Source organism: Nerophis lumbriciformis, linkage group LG23 (assembly GCF_033978685.3).
Source record: "Nerophis lumbriciformis linkage group LG23, RoL_Nlum_v2.1, whole genome shotgun sequence".
In the NCBI taxonomy this organism is placed as follows: Eukaryota; Metazoa; Chordata; class Actinopteri; order Syngnathiformes; family Syngnathidae; genus Nerophis; species Nerophis lumbriciformis.
In genome coordinates, this window is record NC_084570.2 from 41,469,314 (window position 1) to 41,485,166 (window position 15,853).

The 15,853-nt window shown below is 45.7% G+C and overlaps 1 protein-coding gene across 3 annotated transcripts in view; it reads left to right on the forward strand.

Annotated features, from left to right (window-relative positions):
* The window catches only part of sema3bl (sema domain, immunoglobulin domain (Ig), short basic domain, secreted, (semaphorin) 3bl), a 192,731-nt gene that overhangs the window by 135,763 nt on the left and 41,115 nt on the right, over nt 1-15,853 (forward strand). For all 3 annotated transcript variants that reach the window (XM_061985522.2, XM_061985523.2, XM_061985524.2), the window contains one exon: nt 3,798-3,888. In XM_061985522.2, the coding sequence (XP_061841506.2) occupies nt 3,798-3,888 (91 nt within the window). The remainder of the gene's footprint in view (nt 1-3,797; nt 3,889-15,853) is intronic.

Genomic DNA, 15,853 nt, shown 5'->3' on the forward strand with positions numbered 1-15,853 from the left:
ATGTGTAATATTACCAAATTACATCTTGAAAATGTGATCATGTAAAAACGATTATAACAAAATAAAGTCAGACTATTATGAAGAAAAATGTGTAATATTACCAAATTACATCTTAAAAATGTGACCATGTAAACACGATTGTAACCTAAATAACGTCAGACTATTATGAGGAAAAATCCATCCATCCATCCATCCATCTTCTTCCGCTTATCCGAGGTCGGGTCGCGGGGGCAGCAGCCTAAGCAGGGAAGCCCAGACTTCCCTCTCCACAGCCACTTCGTCCAGCTCCTCCCGGGGGATCCCGAGGCGTTCCCAGGCCAGCCGGGAGACATAGTCTTCCCAACGTGTCCTGGGTCTTCCCCGTGGCCTCCTACCGGTCGGACGTGCCCTAAACACCTCCCGAGGGAGGCGATCGGGTGGCATCCTGACCAGATGCCCGAACCACCTCATCTGGCTCCTCTCGATGTGGAGGAGCAGCGGCTTTACTTTGAGCTCCCCCCGGATGACAGAGCTTCTCACCCTATCTCTAAGGGAGAGCCCTGCCACCCGGCGGAGGAAACTCATTTCGGCCGCTTGTACCCGTGATCTTGTCCTTTCGGTCATAACCCAAAGTTCATGACCATAGGTGAGGATGGGAACGTAGATCGACCGGTAAATTGAGAGCTTTGCCTTCCGGCTCAGCTCCTTCTTCACCACAACGGATCGATACAGCGTCCGCATTACTGAAGATGCCGCACCGATCCGCCTGTCGATCTCACGATCCACTCTTCCCTCACTCGTGAACAAGACTCCGAGGTACTTGAACTCCTCCACTTGGGGCAGGGTCTCCTCCCCAACCCGAAGATGGCATTCCACCCTTTTCCGGGCGAGAACCATGGACTCGGACTTGGAGGTGCTGATTCTCATACCAGTCGCTTCACACTCGGCTGCGAACCGATCCAGCGAGAGCTGAAGATCCTGGCCAGATGAAGCCATCAGGACCACATCATCTGCAAAAAGCAGAGACCTAATCCTGCAGCCACCAAACCAGATCCCCTCAACGCCTTGACTGCGCCTAGAAATTCTGTCCATAAAAGTTATGAACAGAATCGGTGACAAAGGGCAGCCTTGGCGGAGTCCAACCCTCACTGGAAACGTGTCCGACTTACTGCCGGCAATGCGGACCAAGCTCTGACACTGATCATACAGGGAGCGGACCGCCAAAATCAGACAGTCCGACACCCCATACTCTCTGAGCACTCCCCACAGGACTTCCCGAGGGACACGGTCGAATGCCTTCTCTAAGTCCACAAAACACCCTCAAGGACCCTGCCGAGAGTATAGAGCTGGTCCACAGTTCCACGACCAGGACGAAAACCACACTGTTCCTCCTGAATCCGAGGTTCGACTATCCGGCGTAGCCTCCTCTCCAGTACACCTGAATAGACCTTACCGGGAAGGCTGAGGAGTGTGATCCCACGATAGTTAGAACACACCCTCCGGTTCCCCTTCTTAAAGAGAGGAACCACCACCCCGGTCTGCCAATCCAGAGGTACCGCCCCCGATGTCCACGCGATGCTGCAGAGTCTTGTCAACCAAGACAGCCCCACAGCATCCAGAGCCTTAAGGAACTCCGGGCGGTCTCATCCACCCCCGGGGCCTTGCCACCGAGGAGCTTTTTAACTACCTCAGCAACCTCAGCCCCAGAAATAGAAGAGCCCACCACAGATTCCCCAGGCACGGCTTCCTCATAGGAAGACGTGTTGGTGGGATTGAGGAGGTCTTCGAAGTATTCCCTCCACCGATCCACAACATCCGCAGTCGAGGTCAGCAGAACACCATCCTCACCATACACGGTGTTGATAGTGCACTGCTTCCCCTTCCTGAGGCGGCGGATGGTGGTCCAGAATCGCTTCGAAGCCGTCCGGAAGTCGTTTTCCATGGCTTCCCCGAACTCCTCCCATGTCCGAGTTGTTGCCTCCGCAACCGCTGAAGCCGCACACCGCTTGGCCTGTCGGTTCCTGTCCGCTGCCTCAGGAGTCCTATGAGCCAAAAGAACCCGATAGGACTCCTTCTTCAGCTTGACGGCATCCCTCACCGCCGGTGTCCACCAACGGGTTCTAGGATTACCGCCACGACAGGCACCAACTACCTTGCGGCCACAGTTCCAATCAGCTGCCTCGACAATAGAGGCGCGGAACATGGTCCACTCGGACTCAATGTCCAGCACCTCCCTCGTGACATGTTCAAAGTTCTTCCGGAGGTGGGAATTGAAACTCTCTGACAGGAGATTCTGCCAGACGTTCCCAGCAAACCCTCACAATGCGTTTGGGCCTGCCAGGTCTGTCCGGCATCCTCCCCCACCATCGCAGCCAACTCACCACCAGGTGGTGATCGGTTGAAAGCTCCGCCCCTCCCTTCACCCGAGTGTCCAAAACATGAGGCCGCAAATCCGATGACACAACTACAAAGTCGATCATGGAACTGCGGCCTATGGTGTCCTGGTGCCAAGTGCACATATGGACACCCTTATGTTCGAACATGGTGTTTGTTATGGACAATCTGTGACGGGCACAAAAGTCCAATAACAAAACACCACTCGGGTTCAGATCCGGGCGGCCATTCTTCCCAATCACGCCTCTCCAGGTTTCACTGTCGCTGCCAACATGAGCATTGAAGTTCCTAACCCCAGTAGAACGAGGGAATCACCCGGGGGAGCACTCTCAAGTACTCCCTCGAGCGAATCCAAAAAGGGTGGGTACTCTGAGCTGCGGTTTGGCGCGTAAGCGCAAACCACAGTCAGGACCCGTCCCCCCACCCGAAGGCGGAGGGAAGCTACCCTCTCGTCCACCGGGTTGAACTCCAACGTGCAGGCTCTGAGCCGGGGGGCAACAAGAATTGCCACCCCAGCCCGTCGCCTCTCATTGCCGGCAACGCCAGAGTGGAAGAGAGTCCAGCCCCTCTCGAGAGAACTGGTTCCAGAGCCCTTGCTGTGCGTCGAAGTGAGTCCGACTATATCTAGCCGGAACTTCTCAACCTCGCGCACTAGCTCAGGCTCCTTCCCCCCCAGCGAGGTGACGTTCCACGTCCCAAGAGCTAGCTTCTGTAACCGAGGATCGGACCGCCAAGTGCCCTGCCGTCGGCTGCCGCCCAGCTCACACTGCACCCGCCCTCTATGGCCCCTGCTATGGGTGGTGAGCCCATTGGAGGGGGGACCCACGTTGCCTCTTCGGGCTGTGCCCGGCCGGGCCCCATGGGGACAGGCCCGGCCACCAGGCGCTCGCCATCGTGCCCCACCTCCGGGCCTGGCTCCAGAGGGGGGCCCCGGTGACCCGTGTCCGGGCGAGGGAAATCTGGGTCCTTTATTTGTATTCGTCATGGAGGTCTTCGAGCTGCTCTTTGTCTGATCCCTCACCTAGGACCAGTTTGTCTTGGGAGACCCTACCAGGGGGCATAAAGCCCCCGGACAACATAGCTCCTAGGATCATTGGGACACGCAAACTCCTCTACCACGGTAAGGTGGCAGCTCAGATTTAAAACTCAAATTTAAAAGAGTAACATTTGATTTTTTTCTCATCTGGTTTCCTTAACAGCGATGGTTGCCTCAAGAAGATGTGGCTCGTTAGCCGATCAGTGATCAATACATACGACCAGTAGCATCTTCCCCTTGCAAATACTCTCCCACGTGAATACAGACAGAAGCAATAATTTACATTTATTGCAGAGATGCATCGTCTGCAGCAACTTTAGAATATCGTCTCGAAGCAAAAGGCGTTTTTTAGGCAATCATAAGTGAGCAAGTGTTTGTGTGTCCACAGCATGTCTTCACCATGGACCCAAAGAATGTGGAGAACGGACGGGGGAAGATCCCTCACGACCCCAGCCTCCCGTTTGCCAGCACCTTCAGCGGTACGTCCACACGCTTGTCATCAAGTCTCATTAGTACCATTCTATTCAAAAACATATTAAAAGTGGAATAAAAAAGCAAACAGGTGTAGTTCAACCAGAGTAAGTTGTAATGTTTGCAGGCATGCTTTTATTCTTGAAAACTGTCATTGCTGAAAAATAATAATGAATCAAAATAAATGTTGTTATGAATTTTTGACATATTCAAGTCTCCAATTACTTCACATCTGATATTACACTTTAAGATATTTTGGGGGGAAAATATGGCATATTTTCTGTGTTTGCCTTAAAAAAAAAAAGTTTTCTCAGACAAAAAGGGAACAAAACAAATAAAAAAAGAACATAAAAGAAAACAAAAACTTATAGATCTGAAGTTCAACTAGAGATTTAAGTGTAGAATGTAAAAAAAAATGACAAAAATTTTTAGTTTTTGTGTGTTTTTACTGTCATTGTTAAAAAAAACAAAAAAACAACAACAATTTATTTATCTTTTTTAGGCTCCACTTCCAATGTTGTATGTTTTTTGTTTTTGACATAAAAACAACAAAAAGGGCATACAACTTAAAAAGTAATAATAATAACTTTATATCGACGGATAGATATGAAGTTGATCTAGAGCAGGGTGTTCAATTATTTTTTATTGAGGGCAACATCATAATTATGGCTGCCCTCAAAGGGCCACATTAAATGGTGTGGGGGAGCACACTAAATGACATTTTAGGCCACTTTGAATAACATGGGGGGCTGTTATGATCCGCTGCCCGGATCATATTTTTGTTTACGTTTTCAAGGTACTTGTGTTTTTTGTTAGTTTTGGACTCCTTGAGTGCCTGTTTTGTACACCTGAGTTTGTTGCCATGGCTGCTTATTGTTTTCACCTGCCGCGTGTGTTCCCAACGCGCACCTGTTGGTCATCACTGACATTATTATTTAAGCCTGCCTTCCCTGTCATTCTGTCTTGCTTCCTAGTTTGTTTTCGTACAACAGATGACGACTTTTGTTTCCTGCACTAAACCTTCTAGCTCCCACGCTAAAGGCTCTGGTTACCTTCTAGCTCCCACGCTAGCTCCTTTTGTTTTTGCCTTAAGTGCTATGAGCACGTTTTTGTTTGTTCCAGTATAATTTATTCCGTAAATAAATAATTTATTTTACCTTCACGCTGTGTCCGAAGTCCGTTGCATCCTGGGAGAACGAAACCCTGCATCACCATGCGCCCCGGTCGTCACAGTAGGAAGCAAGCAAGAAAGAGTTCTCTCGCATCGGACATGACGGAGGTGGATGAAGAAGGTGCGTGGATGGTCCTCCGAGCGATGGAGGCAGAGACGCTCCGCTGTTATCCAGATGACGAGATGATTTGGGGACCTGGAGGTGTTCTGGTCCCGATCGACTCCATCTGGCCCGGGAAGGTCCGCTCTCAGCCCGCTCGCACGCGTCAGCGAAGGCGGAAGTCGCACAAAACGGCTTCAGCTCGCGCCATAGACGCGCCATCCCCGCAATTCTTCCCTCCGGAACACAGCCAAGCAGCCCAGGATTCCCCTCCGCCGATGTTTGGTAATCCCATCACTCACTTTGCCAAACAGTTCACCGATTGGACTGTCAGTCAGCTGGAGACCCGCGCGGATGACGTCATCCCGTCCACTGGTGATGACGTCATAGACGAAGACATTTTTTTAAATTCAGTCAACTCTTTCTGTCAGCCGCCTCCAAGTGACTTTAATTCTACAATTAAGCATTATCAGGACATTTTTTTAAAATATAAGTCCAGTCAGTCCCAGTCACATTCTGGTTTTCAAGCTCCGCCCCCAATTACTTTGGCCCCACCCCCTATGGCTCAAGCTCCGCCCACTCCTCTGTTTTCTCCCTCCTGGTCGTCCCTACAGTCCCATATTGGGGAGAATAATAAACATTTTGGACAATTAAAAGGGGATGAGTCTACCCCCCTCCTTACCTCTCCCCACCCACCCCTAAAGACTGTTCCAGACTGCACAAGACGCGTCTGGGATCCGCTTCTTGAGGGGGGGGCTAGTACTGGGTGCTTTGCTAGTGGGCGGGCACAGCTGCGCCCAGCCAAGCCCAAACCTCCATGCCGGCCTCCGCCACCAGCCCTTCGGCATGCTAAGGCGCAACCTCCTGCTCGGCCACCGCCACCAGTCGTTCGGCGTGCTAAGCCGCAACCTCCTGCCCGGCCACCACCACCAGTCCTCCGGCAAGCTAAGCCGCAACCCCCTGCCCGGCCGCCACCACCCGTTTTTTGGCATGCTAAGCCGCAACCTCCTGCCCGGCCGCCACCACCAGTCCTTCGGCGTGCTAAGCCGCAACCCCCGGCCAGGCCACCTCCGCCAAAGTCACGCCCAGCACCTGCTCCAAGTCTGGTTCTCGCACCAGCACCGACTCCAAGTCTGGTTCCCGCACCGACTCCAAGTCTGGTTCCCACACCAGCACCGACTCCAAGTCTGGTTCCCACACCAGCACCGACTCCAAGTCTGGTTCCCACACCAGCACCGACTCCAAGTCTGGTTCCCACACCAGCACCGACTCCAAGTCTGGTTCCCACACCAGCACCGACTTCAAGTCTGGTTCCCACACCAGCACCGACCCCAAGGCTGGTTTCCACACCAGCACCTGCTTCCACGGCAACGACAACGACAACGACATCCCGGACGCCTGCTCCGCCCACACCGGCAGACGAGCCGCCCACGCCGGCAGACGACCCGCCTGCTCCGCCCGCGCCGGCAGACGAGCCGCCTGCTCCGCCCACGCCGGCGGACGGGCCGCCTGCTCCGCCCGCGCCGGCAGATGATCCGCCTGCTCCGCCCGCGCCGGCAGACGAGCTGCCTGTTCCGCCCACGCCGGCAGACGAGCCGCCTGCTCCGCCCACGCCGGCGGACGAGCCGCCTGCTCCGCCCATGCCGGCGGACAAGCCGCCTGCTCCGCCCGCGCCGGCAGACGAGCCGCCTGCTTCCGCGCCGGCGCCGCCGTGGAAGAAGGAGGAGTCGGCGCCGCCGGCGTGGACTTTTGTTTCCTGCTCTGAACCTGCTAGCTTCCACGCTAGACTCCTTTTTACCTTCTAGCTCCCACGCTAGCTCTTTTAGTTTTTTGCCTTCTGTGCTATGAGCACGTTTTTGTTTGTTCCAGTATAATTGATTTATTAAATAAATCCTTTCTTACCTGCACGCTGTGTCTGAAGCCCGTATGCATTCCTGGGAGAACGAGCCTCGCATCACCATGCGCCCCGGTCGTCACAGGGGACTACATTAAATGATGTGGTGGACAACATTGAATGACGTTTTAGGCCCTTTAATTACAAAAGCCAAAACCAGTGAAGTTGGCACATTGTGTAGATGGTAAATAAAAACAGAATACAATGATTTACAAATCTTTTTCAAATTATATTCAATTGAATAGACTGCAAAGACAAGTTATTTAATGTTGGAACTGAGAAACTTATTTTTTTTGCAAATTATCATGAACTTAGAATTTAATGGCAGCAACACATTGCAAACAAGTTGTCACAGGGGCATTTTTACCACTGTGTTACATGGCCTTTCCTTTTAACAACACTCGGTAAACGTTTGGGAACTGAGGAGACACATTTTTTAAGTGGAACTCTTTCCCATTCTTGCTTGATGTACAGCTTAATATGTTCAACAGTCCGGGGTCTCCGTCGTGGTATTTTAGGCTTCATAATGCGCCACACATTTTCAATGGGAGACAGGTCTGGACTACATGCACGCCAGTCTAGTACCCGCACTCTTTTGCTATGAAGCCACGCTGTTGTAACACGTGGCTTGGCATTGTCTTGCTGAAATAAGCAGGGGCGTCTATGATAACGTTGCTTGGAGGGCAACATATGTTGTTCCAAAACCTGTATGTACCTTTCAGCATTAATGGTTCCTTCACAAATGTGTAAGTTACCGATGCCTTGGGCACTAATACAACCCCATACCATCACAGATGCTGGCTTTTCAACTTTGCGCCTAGAACAGTCTGGAATGTTCTTTTCCTCTTTGGTCCGGAGGACACCACGTCCACAGTTTCCAAAAACAATTTGAAATTTTGGACTCGTCAGACCACAGAACACTTTTCCACTTTGCATCAGTCCATTTTAAATGAGCTCGGGCCCAGCGAAGCGTTTCTGGGTGTTGTTGATAAATGGCTTTGGTTTTGCATGGTAGAGTTTTAACTTGCACTTACAGGTGTAGCGACAAACTGTAGTTACTGACAGTGGTTTTCGGATGTGTTCCTGAGCCCAAGTGGTGATATCCTTTACACACTGATGTCGCTTTTTGATGCAGTACCACCTGAGGGATCAAAGGTCACGGGCATTCAGTTTTACGTGCAGTGATTTCTCCAGATTCTCTGAACCTTTTGATGATATTACGGAGCGTAGATGGTGAAATCCCTAAATTCCTTGCAATAGCTGGTTGAAAAATATTTTTCATAAACTATTTGCTCTTGCATTTGTTGACAAAGTAGTGACCCTCGCCCCATCCTTGTTTGTGAATGACTGAGCATTTCGTGGAAGCTGCTTTTATACCCAATCATGGCACCCACCTGTTCCCAATTAGCCTGTTCCCCTGTGGCATGTTCCAAATAAGTGTTTGATGAGCATTCCCCAACTAATATTTGCAAAATATAACAAAGTTTCTCATTTGGAACATTAAATATCTTGTCTTTGCAGTCTATTCAATTTAATATAAGTTGAAAAGGATTAGCAAATCATTGCATTCTCTTTTTATTTACCATTTACACAACGTGACAACTTCACTGGTTTTGGGTTTTGTAATATTGCGGACCACTTTAAATAATGTAACAGACCACATTGAATGACATTTGAGGCCAGATTAAATATTATGGCGTACCACATTAAATGATGTGGAAGACCACATTAAATGACATGGCTGGCCAGGTATGGCCCCCGGGACTTGAGTTGGACACATGTGATGTATTTCAAGTATTGAAAAAAAATTATGATTATATATGACCTATTTTTAAAAATGTTATGACTGAGACCCTTCCAGGTCCCTGGGACCAAACTGGAAGGGAGTCCTAAAGGTAATAAAAACGCTATACATTGTAATGGTTTAAAAAAAAGAAAAAGTATTTAAATGGCCCCTGCATGCTTTGACTTTTGTTAGTGACAAAAGTTTGGACAAGAAGTCTGAGTGCTGGAGAACCACTAAGAGCACATGTGAGACCTGTTGGTCAAACGTCCATTGTTAGCTGGATATGCAGGGAAGGGGCCCTTGAGGAGCTGACTCAGCACTAAATGTCATGTCACATGACCACTTCAAGATCCTCTTACACTTCAGTCCTGGAGGTTTGAAACATGGCGAGTCGTGGAATGAATGTGTGCACGTTCTTGTGTTGACTCTGATTTATTAAGGCAGCGTGTGTGTGTTCTTGTATTTCTACTCTTCTTGAGACATCAACAAGGAAAAGTAGCTTCCATATGAGGAGGTGTGAACAAGTGAGGACATAAATCATGGTCCCAATACAGAAAAGCATTGCATCTAATAGAGAATGTCTCATTTGCACCCCTGGTGGTGAAATCTATCAAAATGAGGGTGGTCCCAAAAAGGAGGGATTTTTCAAATTGACTGTGTGTCGGTTTTAAAAGTGCTCCCCCTCTGGTCAACGTATGAAATAACAAGTGTGTGTAAACATTGGCAGTGATCCCCCTTTGGCCAACATATATAATAACAAGTGTGTGTAAGAAATTGAAATGCGCCCCCTTTGGCCAAAGTTAATTAAAAAAATAAAATAAATATGTATATAGAGACTAGGGTTGTATCGTATATTGGTATTAGTATAGTACCGCGATACTAATGAATCATTAGTATCGCCCCAAGTATCATCCCTGCAGGACGAGGAATAGCTAAACATGCTTCATTACACACCGTAGCTCACCGGCGTCAAAATGTAAACCAACACCATTGGTGGATCTACACCTGACATCCACTGTAATAATACCAATTACAAGAGAGTATCAAGTTGATACTACTATGATTACGTTTATTTTTTTTGGCATCACAACATTTTCTTTCATTTAAAAAAAAAATATATTATGTTTATAAACTCAGTAAATATGTCCCAAGACACATGAGGACTTTGAATATGACCAATGTATGATCCTGTAACTACTTGGTATCGGATTGATACCCAAATTTGTGGTATCATCCAAAACTAATGTAAAGTATCAAACAACAGAAGAATAAGTGATTATTACATTTTAACAGAAGTGTAGATAGAACATGTTGAAACAGAAAATAAGCAGATATGAACAGTAAATGAACAAGTAGATTAATAATCAATTTTCTACCACTTGTCCTTAATAGTTTTAACAAAATAATAGAATATGTTACTGCATACGTCAGCCGCTAAATTAGGAGTCTTTGTTTGTTTACTTACTAATAAAAGACAAGTTATCTTGTATGTTCACTATTTTATTTTAGGACAAACTTACAATAAGAAAGATATGTTTAATGTACCCTAAGATTTTTTGTTAAAATAAAGCCAATAATGACATTTTTGTGGTCCCCTTTATTTAGAAAAGTATCAAAAAGTACCGAAAAGTTTCAAAATAATTTAACCAAAATATAGGTATCGGGACAACACTAATAGAGACATACTGTAATAACTTGAAGTAAATAATGAAGATTAAAAACCAATTACAAACAGAAAATTACACACAAAAAAATAGCTAAAAGCTTACCTTTTTTATATTTGCATAGTATGTATATATTATTAATGTTGTAAATACAAATCTTTTTATATCCAGAAAGGGTGGTCCTAAAGAGGTGGGCATTTTTCGGAGGTCTCAAGAAGGTCACAAATGCAAGAATGTGTGTGTGTGTCCCTATATAAATGTGATCCATCTTTTCCAGCCTGTTGTATAAATGAGGGCCTGTGTAGTGGATCCCTCTGGAGGGTAATCCCTCACTGGGTCTTCAAGTGGCCAAGGCCCCGCTCGGACTCTCCGATGTCTCATCTTTGACCCGGATGCTTTTTAGCTCGCCAACCCTCAACCTGCTGGGCGAACGTCCAATAACTTATCGCCGGCGTGTACTCTAATTACGTGGGAGCCGGGCCTCCGCACAGCGCACCTGAGCTCCCGTGAAGACAGTAAATCCATCAATGGAGGCCATTGTATGTCAAAATACTACCATGAAATAAAAACAACTATATTAGCTTTACTCTAGGACTTGGTGCTATTTAGAAGAGCCTAAATGCGAAAACTCAATGTCTATCAGTTCATTCCTCAACTTTAGTGATGATTTAGAGTGCATGAGAAAGTGAAAAGTAAAACCATCAACAACAAGACGCGGTGTTGTAATTGGCGTAGTCAAAATTTCAACACATTGCTATCAAGATGAAGCTCTTCTGCTTTGAAAGTGAGTACATTAATAATGTCTTTCTTTTGTTGGCGTCCAACTCCAGTGCTAAAAACAAGCCCAAAGGCGCCACATCGCCATCTACCTGAGATCTGTAGTTTGTGAGTTCAAACCCCGGCCGAGTCGCACCAAAGACTATAAAAATAGGACCCATTATATGGCGTCACATTAGTGCCAAAAATCCGAGCGCATGAAAACTGTTATCGCGCGCTGATTCTCCACTTTGTGCGCGCGCGCGACACCCTTTTGCGTGCGCGTGCTGCCTTTCTGTGCGCGCGTGGTGCCTTTCTGCGCGTGCGCCGTCTCGGTCTGTGCGCTGTCATGTTTCGTTTTGGCACTTTGGGGGCGGGTATGCTTAGACGGCCCCTTCTTTCTGATTGGTCAGGCGAAAAATGCTCAGAGCCAATCAGAAGTATAGCAGGGCGGGTCATCGTCAATATGTATCAAGATTTACGGAGGAAGAAGTGGATAAAAAAATGTCGCGCGCTGATGAAGGTTATTTAAGGGACGGCGTGGCACAGTGGAAGAATGGCTGTGCGCGACCCGAGGGTCCCTGGTTCAATCCCCACCTAGCACCAACCTCGTCATGTCCGTTGTGTCCTGAGCAAGACACTTCACCCTTGCTCCTGATGGGTGCTGGTTAGCGCCTTGCATGGCAGCTCCCTCCATCAGTGTGTGAATGTGTGTGTGAATGGGTAAATGTGGAAGTAGTGTCAAAGCGCTTTGAGTACCTTGAAGGTAGAAAAGCGCTATACAAGTACAACCCATTTATCATTTATTTATCATTTATTTCATACCACATAAACACAATACAGGGTAATACAAAATGTGACCCAAATAAATAATAAGACAACAAACACCATAATCACATCTTTCAGCCAGAACTGGTCCACCAGCAATAACATTATTTTATATTTTCACTTCTTGAACATTTGTTTTCTAATTTATGGAATTTCTTTTGATTCAGCCATAAAATTAATGAAATAATCTTTGAATTTTGTTTTTAAAATGTTAAAAATAGCCTTTTAATAATGTATTCTGAAACAGTTTAAAATAATCAGAGAACTGACTAACACTGACCCTACACAACTATGTTGCACAATTAAGTCATTTTTTTTTTATAGCGAAAGAGGTAATTTCAACAGGTACAGCATCCTATGTCATATCTACATGTAATAAGATTTGTAACAAGGCAAACCGTTTGTAAATTGGTCGAAAATCGAGCAAGTTATGGTAATTTAATTAGTACATGTACCATTGACATCAATGTAATGATTGAGGCTAGCTGTCCGGGGTAAGATGGCTACAACATTGCTACGCTGGACAATCATTGGTCATATGAAAAATGCTCAGAGCCAATCAGAAAGGAGGGGCCGTCTAAGCATACCCGCCCCCAAAGTGCCAAAAAGAAACATGACAGCGCGAGGAGAGATGCCAGGAGTACACAGAGAGCGCACAGACCGAGACGGTCGCAAAAAGGCAGCACGCGCACGCAAAAGGGTGTCGCGCGCGCGCACGAAGTGGAGAATCAGCGCGCGATAACAGTTTTTATGCGCTCGGATTTTTGGCACTAATGTGACGCCATACCATTACTTCCCTGCTTGACACTCAGCATCAAGGGTTGGAATTGGGGGTTAAATCACCAAAAATTATTCCCAGGCGCGGCCACCGCTGCTGCTCACTGCTCCCCTCAGCTCCCAGGGGGTGATCAAGAGTGATGGGTCAAATGCAGAGAATAATTTCGCCACACCTAGTGTGTGTGTGACAATCATTGGTACTTTAACTTTAGTGTTGTGGAGGTTTGACATACCCTCAGTTCCAGGCTAGAAGCCGCTACTTGAACCCTGTTGCTTATAAAACGATGCGGCACCAGAAAGGGGAGCAGTGAGCAGCAGCGTGAGCAGCAGCGTGCGCAGCTCTCGGGAATCATTTGGTGATTTAACCCCCAATTCCAACCCTTGATGCTGAGTGCCAAGCAGAGAGGCAATGGATCCCATTTTTTATAGTCTTTGGTATGACTCGGGTATGACTTTGGTTTGAACTCAACCTCCCAGTCTCAGGGCGGACACTCTAACCACAAGGCCACTTGCCTACACTTTGATCCCTGCGGCTAAAACGGTGCCGTTAATTTATGGATTTTTCGTCGCTGAAGGCCATATTGCAAATAGTTTTCATAAAACACAAGGTGTGTTGCTGTTTGTACTAAGGCGCCATCTTTTGGACGAGTTTGCTCTCTGCAGGTGCTACTGGATGAGTGCCTACAGTTTTTCCTGCTGTTTAAAGTTTGAACCGGAAGTACAAGTGCCGTTCCGTCTTCTAAGTTGTCCATAGCCTTTTATTTTCGTATGGATTCTTTATTCATCGCTCCAAGCAACATCAAAGTTTTACAATATAACTAAAACAATTCTTACGTACTAAAGGGTCCCATGTGTGATGTTTGTAGGAATGTTTTCATGCATATTTGTACGTGCCATTGTAATATCATGAAGTGAGCGTCGTTAGCATTAGCTAATATGCTAACAGGGTTTACGAGTGTATGTGTTAGTATTATTAACATACAATGACATTCTTTTTGTATTGTTTCAGTTTCCTAAATTCACCAAAATGTCACCGTGGAGCTATTGAGTCTGTTTAGCTGATTGGAGAGCTAGCTTGCGCAGACTTCTGACTTCTGACTTCTGTTTTGTTTAATCGGACGTTTTACTGCGTGGAAACAATTAATGTATTTAAATAAACATTTACAAAATATTTTAGTGTAAATAACTCATTTAACAACATATATATCAGCGGCTAATGTATGTAAAATATATTTTCTCTATATTTTAGTGGGTGCAGCCTATATACCGGTGCGCTCTATAGTCCGGAAAATATGTCAGTCCAGCCGTTTGAATGTGGTCCAGAAGAAACGAGGACGTGTTGAGGTTGCATCTTAATTTGGTACACTTGGGCCAGTTGATTAGGTACACACCTTTACAAAGGTAGATTTTTTTTCAGGAAACTCCTCTTAGATTCCTCATTCCTTAACGGATTTTAACCGTTCCAATGTCTGAATGTTAGTACATTCAGGACATGCTATCCTGGTAGGGGCTAGCATGCTAACTATTTGCATTTTTACTTTTGAGCTATTTTACTCATATAAAGATACAAATACCAGACATGATGTAGGAACACTGTAGAACTGCCTTGCCACTTATGGTAGTTTTTCCTATCTGATCAAGGGCTAGCATGCTAACATTAGCACACTAACATTTTATGCTCGCATTTTTAGCAAATGTTGCTGGTCTAAAAATCATGGCTTTTGATAGTTTTCGCCATTTTAGAAGTATGCTAATTGTTCTTATGTTATCATGCTAACATTAACATGCTAACATTTTATGCTAGCATGCTACTTTTAATAATTTAAACCTAAAATTTGCGGATTTTGATTATTTTCGCCAGTTCGCAAGTATACTAAGTGTTCCCATTATAATATTGCTAACGTTAGCATGCCAATGTTTTATGCCAGCATTTCAGCAAATTTTCTTCATTTTAACCTAAATATCGACTTGTCCGGGGTGCACCCTGCCTTCCGCCCGTGTGTAGCTGAGATAGGCTCCAGCACCCCGCGACCCCATAAGAATCACAATCAGAATCAGAATCAGCTTTATTGTCATTACGCAGGGTAACGAGATTGAGGCCATTCCATACAGTGTGATGTGTGCATGCTAGAAAAACAATGTGTAAATATATAAAAAATATAAAAAATATAGAAGAGCAATGAATATAGTGTGAAATGAATAAGGGACAAGCAGTAGGAAATGGATGGATGGATCATGGCTTTTGATATTTGGCTCCATCTCAGAAGTATGCTAACGTTTCTTATGTTATCATGTTAACATTTTGAAATGTGGTCCAGAAGAAACGAGGACGTGTTGAGGTTGCATCTTAATTAGGTACACTTGGGCCAGTTGATTAGGTACACACCTTTACTATGGTAGATTTTTTTTCAGGAAACTCCTCTTAGATTCCTCATTCCTTAACGGATTTTAACCGTTCCAATGTCTGAATGTTTAGTACATTCAGGACATGCTATCTTGGTAGGGGCTAGCATGCTAACTATTTGCATTTTAACTTTTTAGCTATTTTACTCATATAAAGATACAAATACCAGACATAATGTAGGAACACTATACAACAAGGATGATTGCTTTCAAAATTGAGCTACAAAAGCAAGATTGGGACAATGTGTACAATGAAAATGAGGTTGATGAAGCATATGAACATTTCTTAAACAAGTTCATAATACTTTATAACAAACATTGTCCATGGATACAACTCAGTAATAAGCAGAGAAAGAATAATCAACCATGGATGACAAAAGGATTAAAAAATGCTTGTAAGAAGAAGAATACACTATATAGGAAATTTATAGCACAAAGAACTACAGAGGCAGAAATTAAGTACAAAAAGTATAAAAACAAGTTAACATACATACTACGATTATGTAGAAAAGAATATTACAGTGAATTATTGGACAAGAACAAAACTAATATGAGAGCAACATGGGGCATCCTCAATAGCATTATTAAAAATGG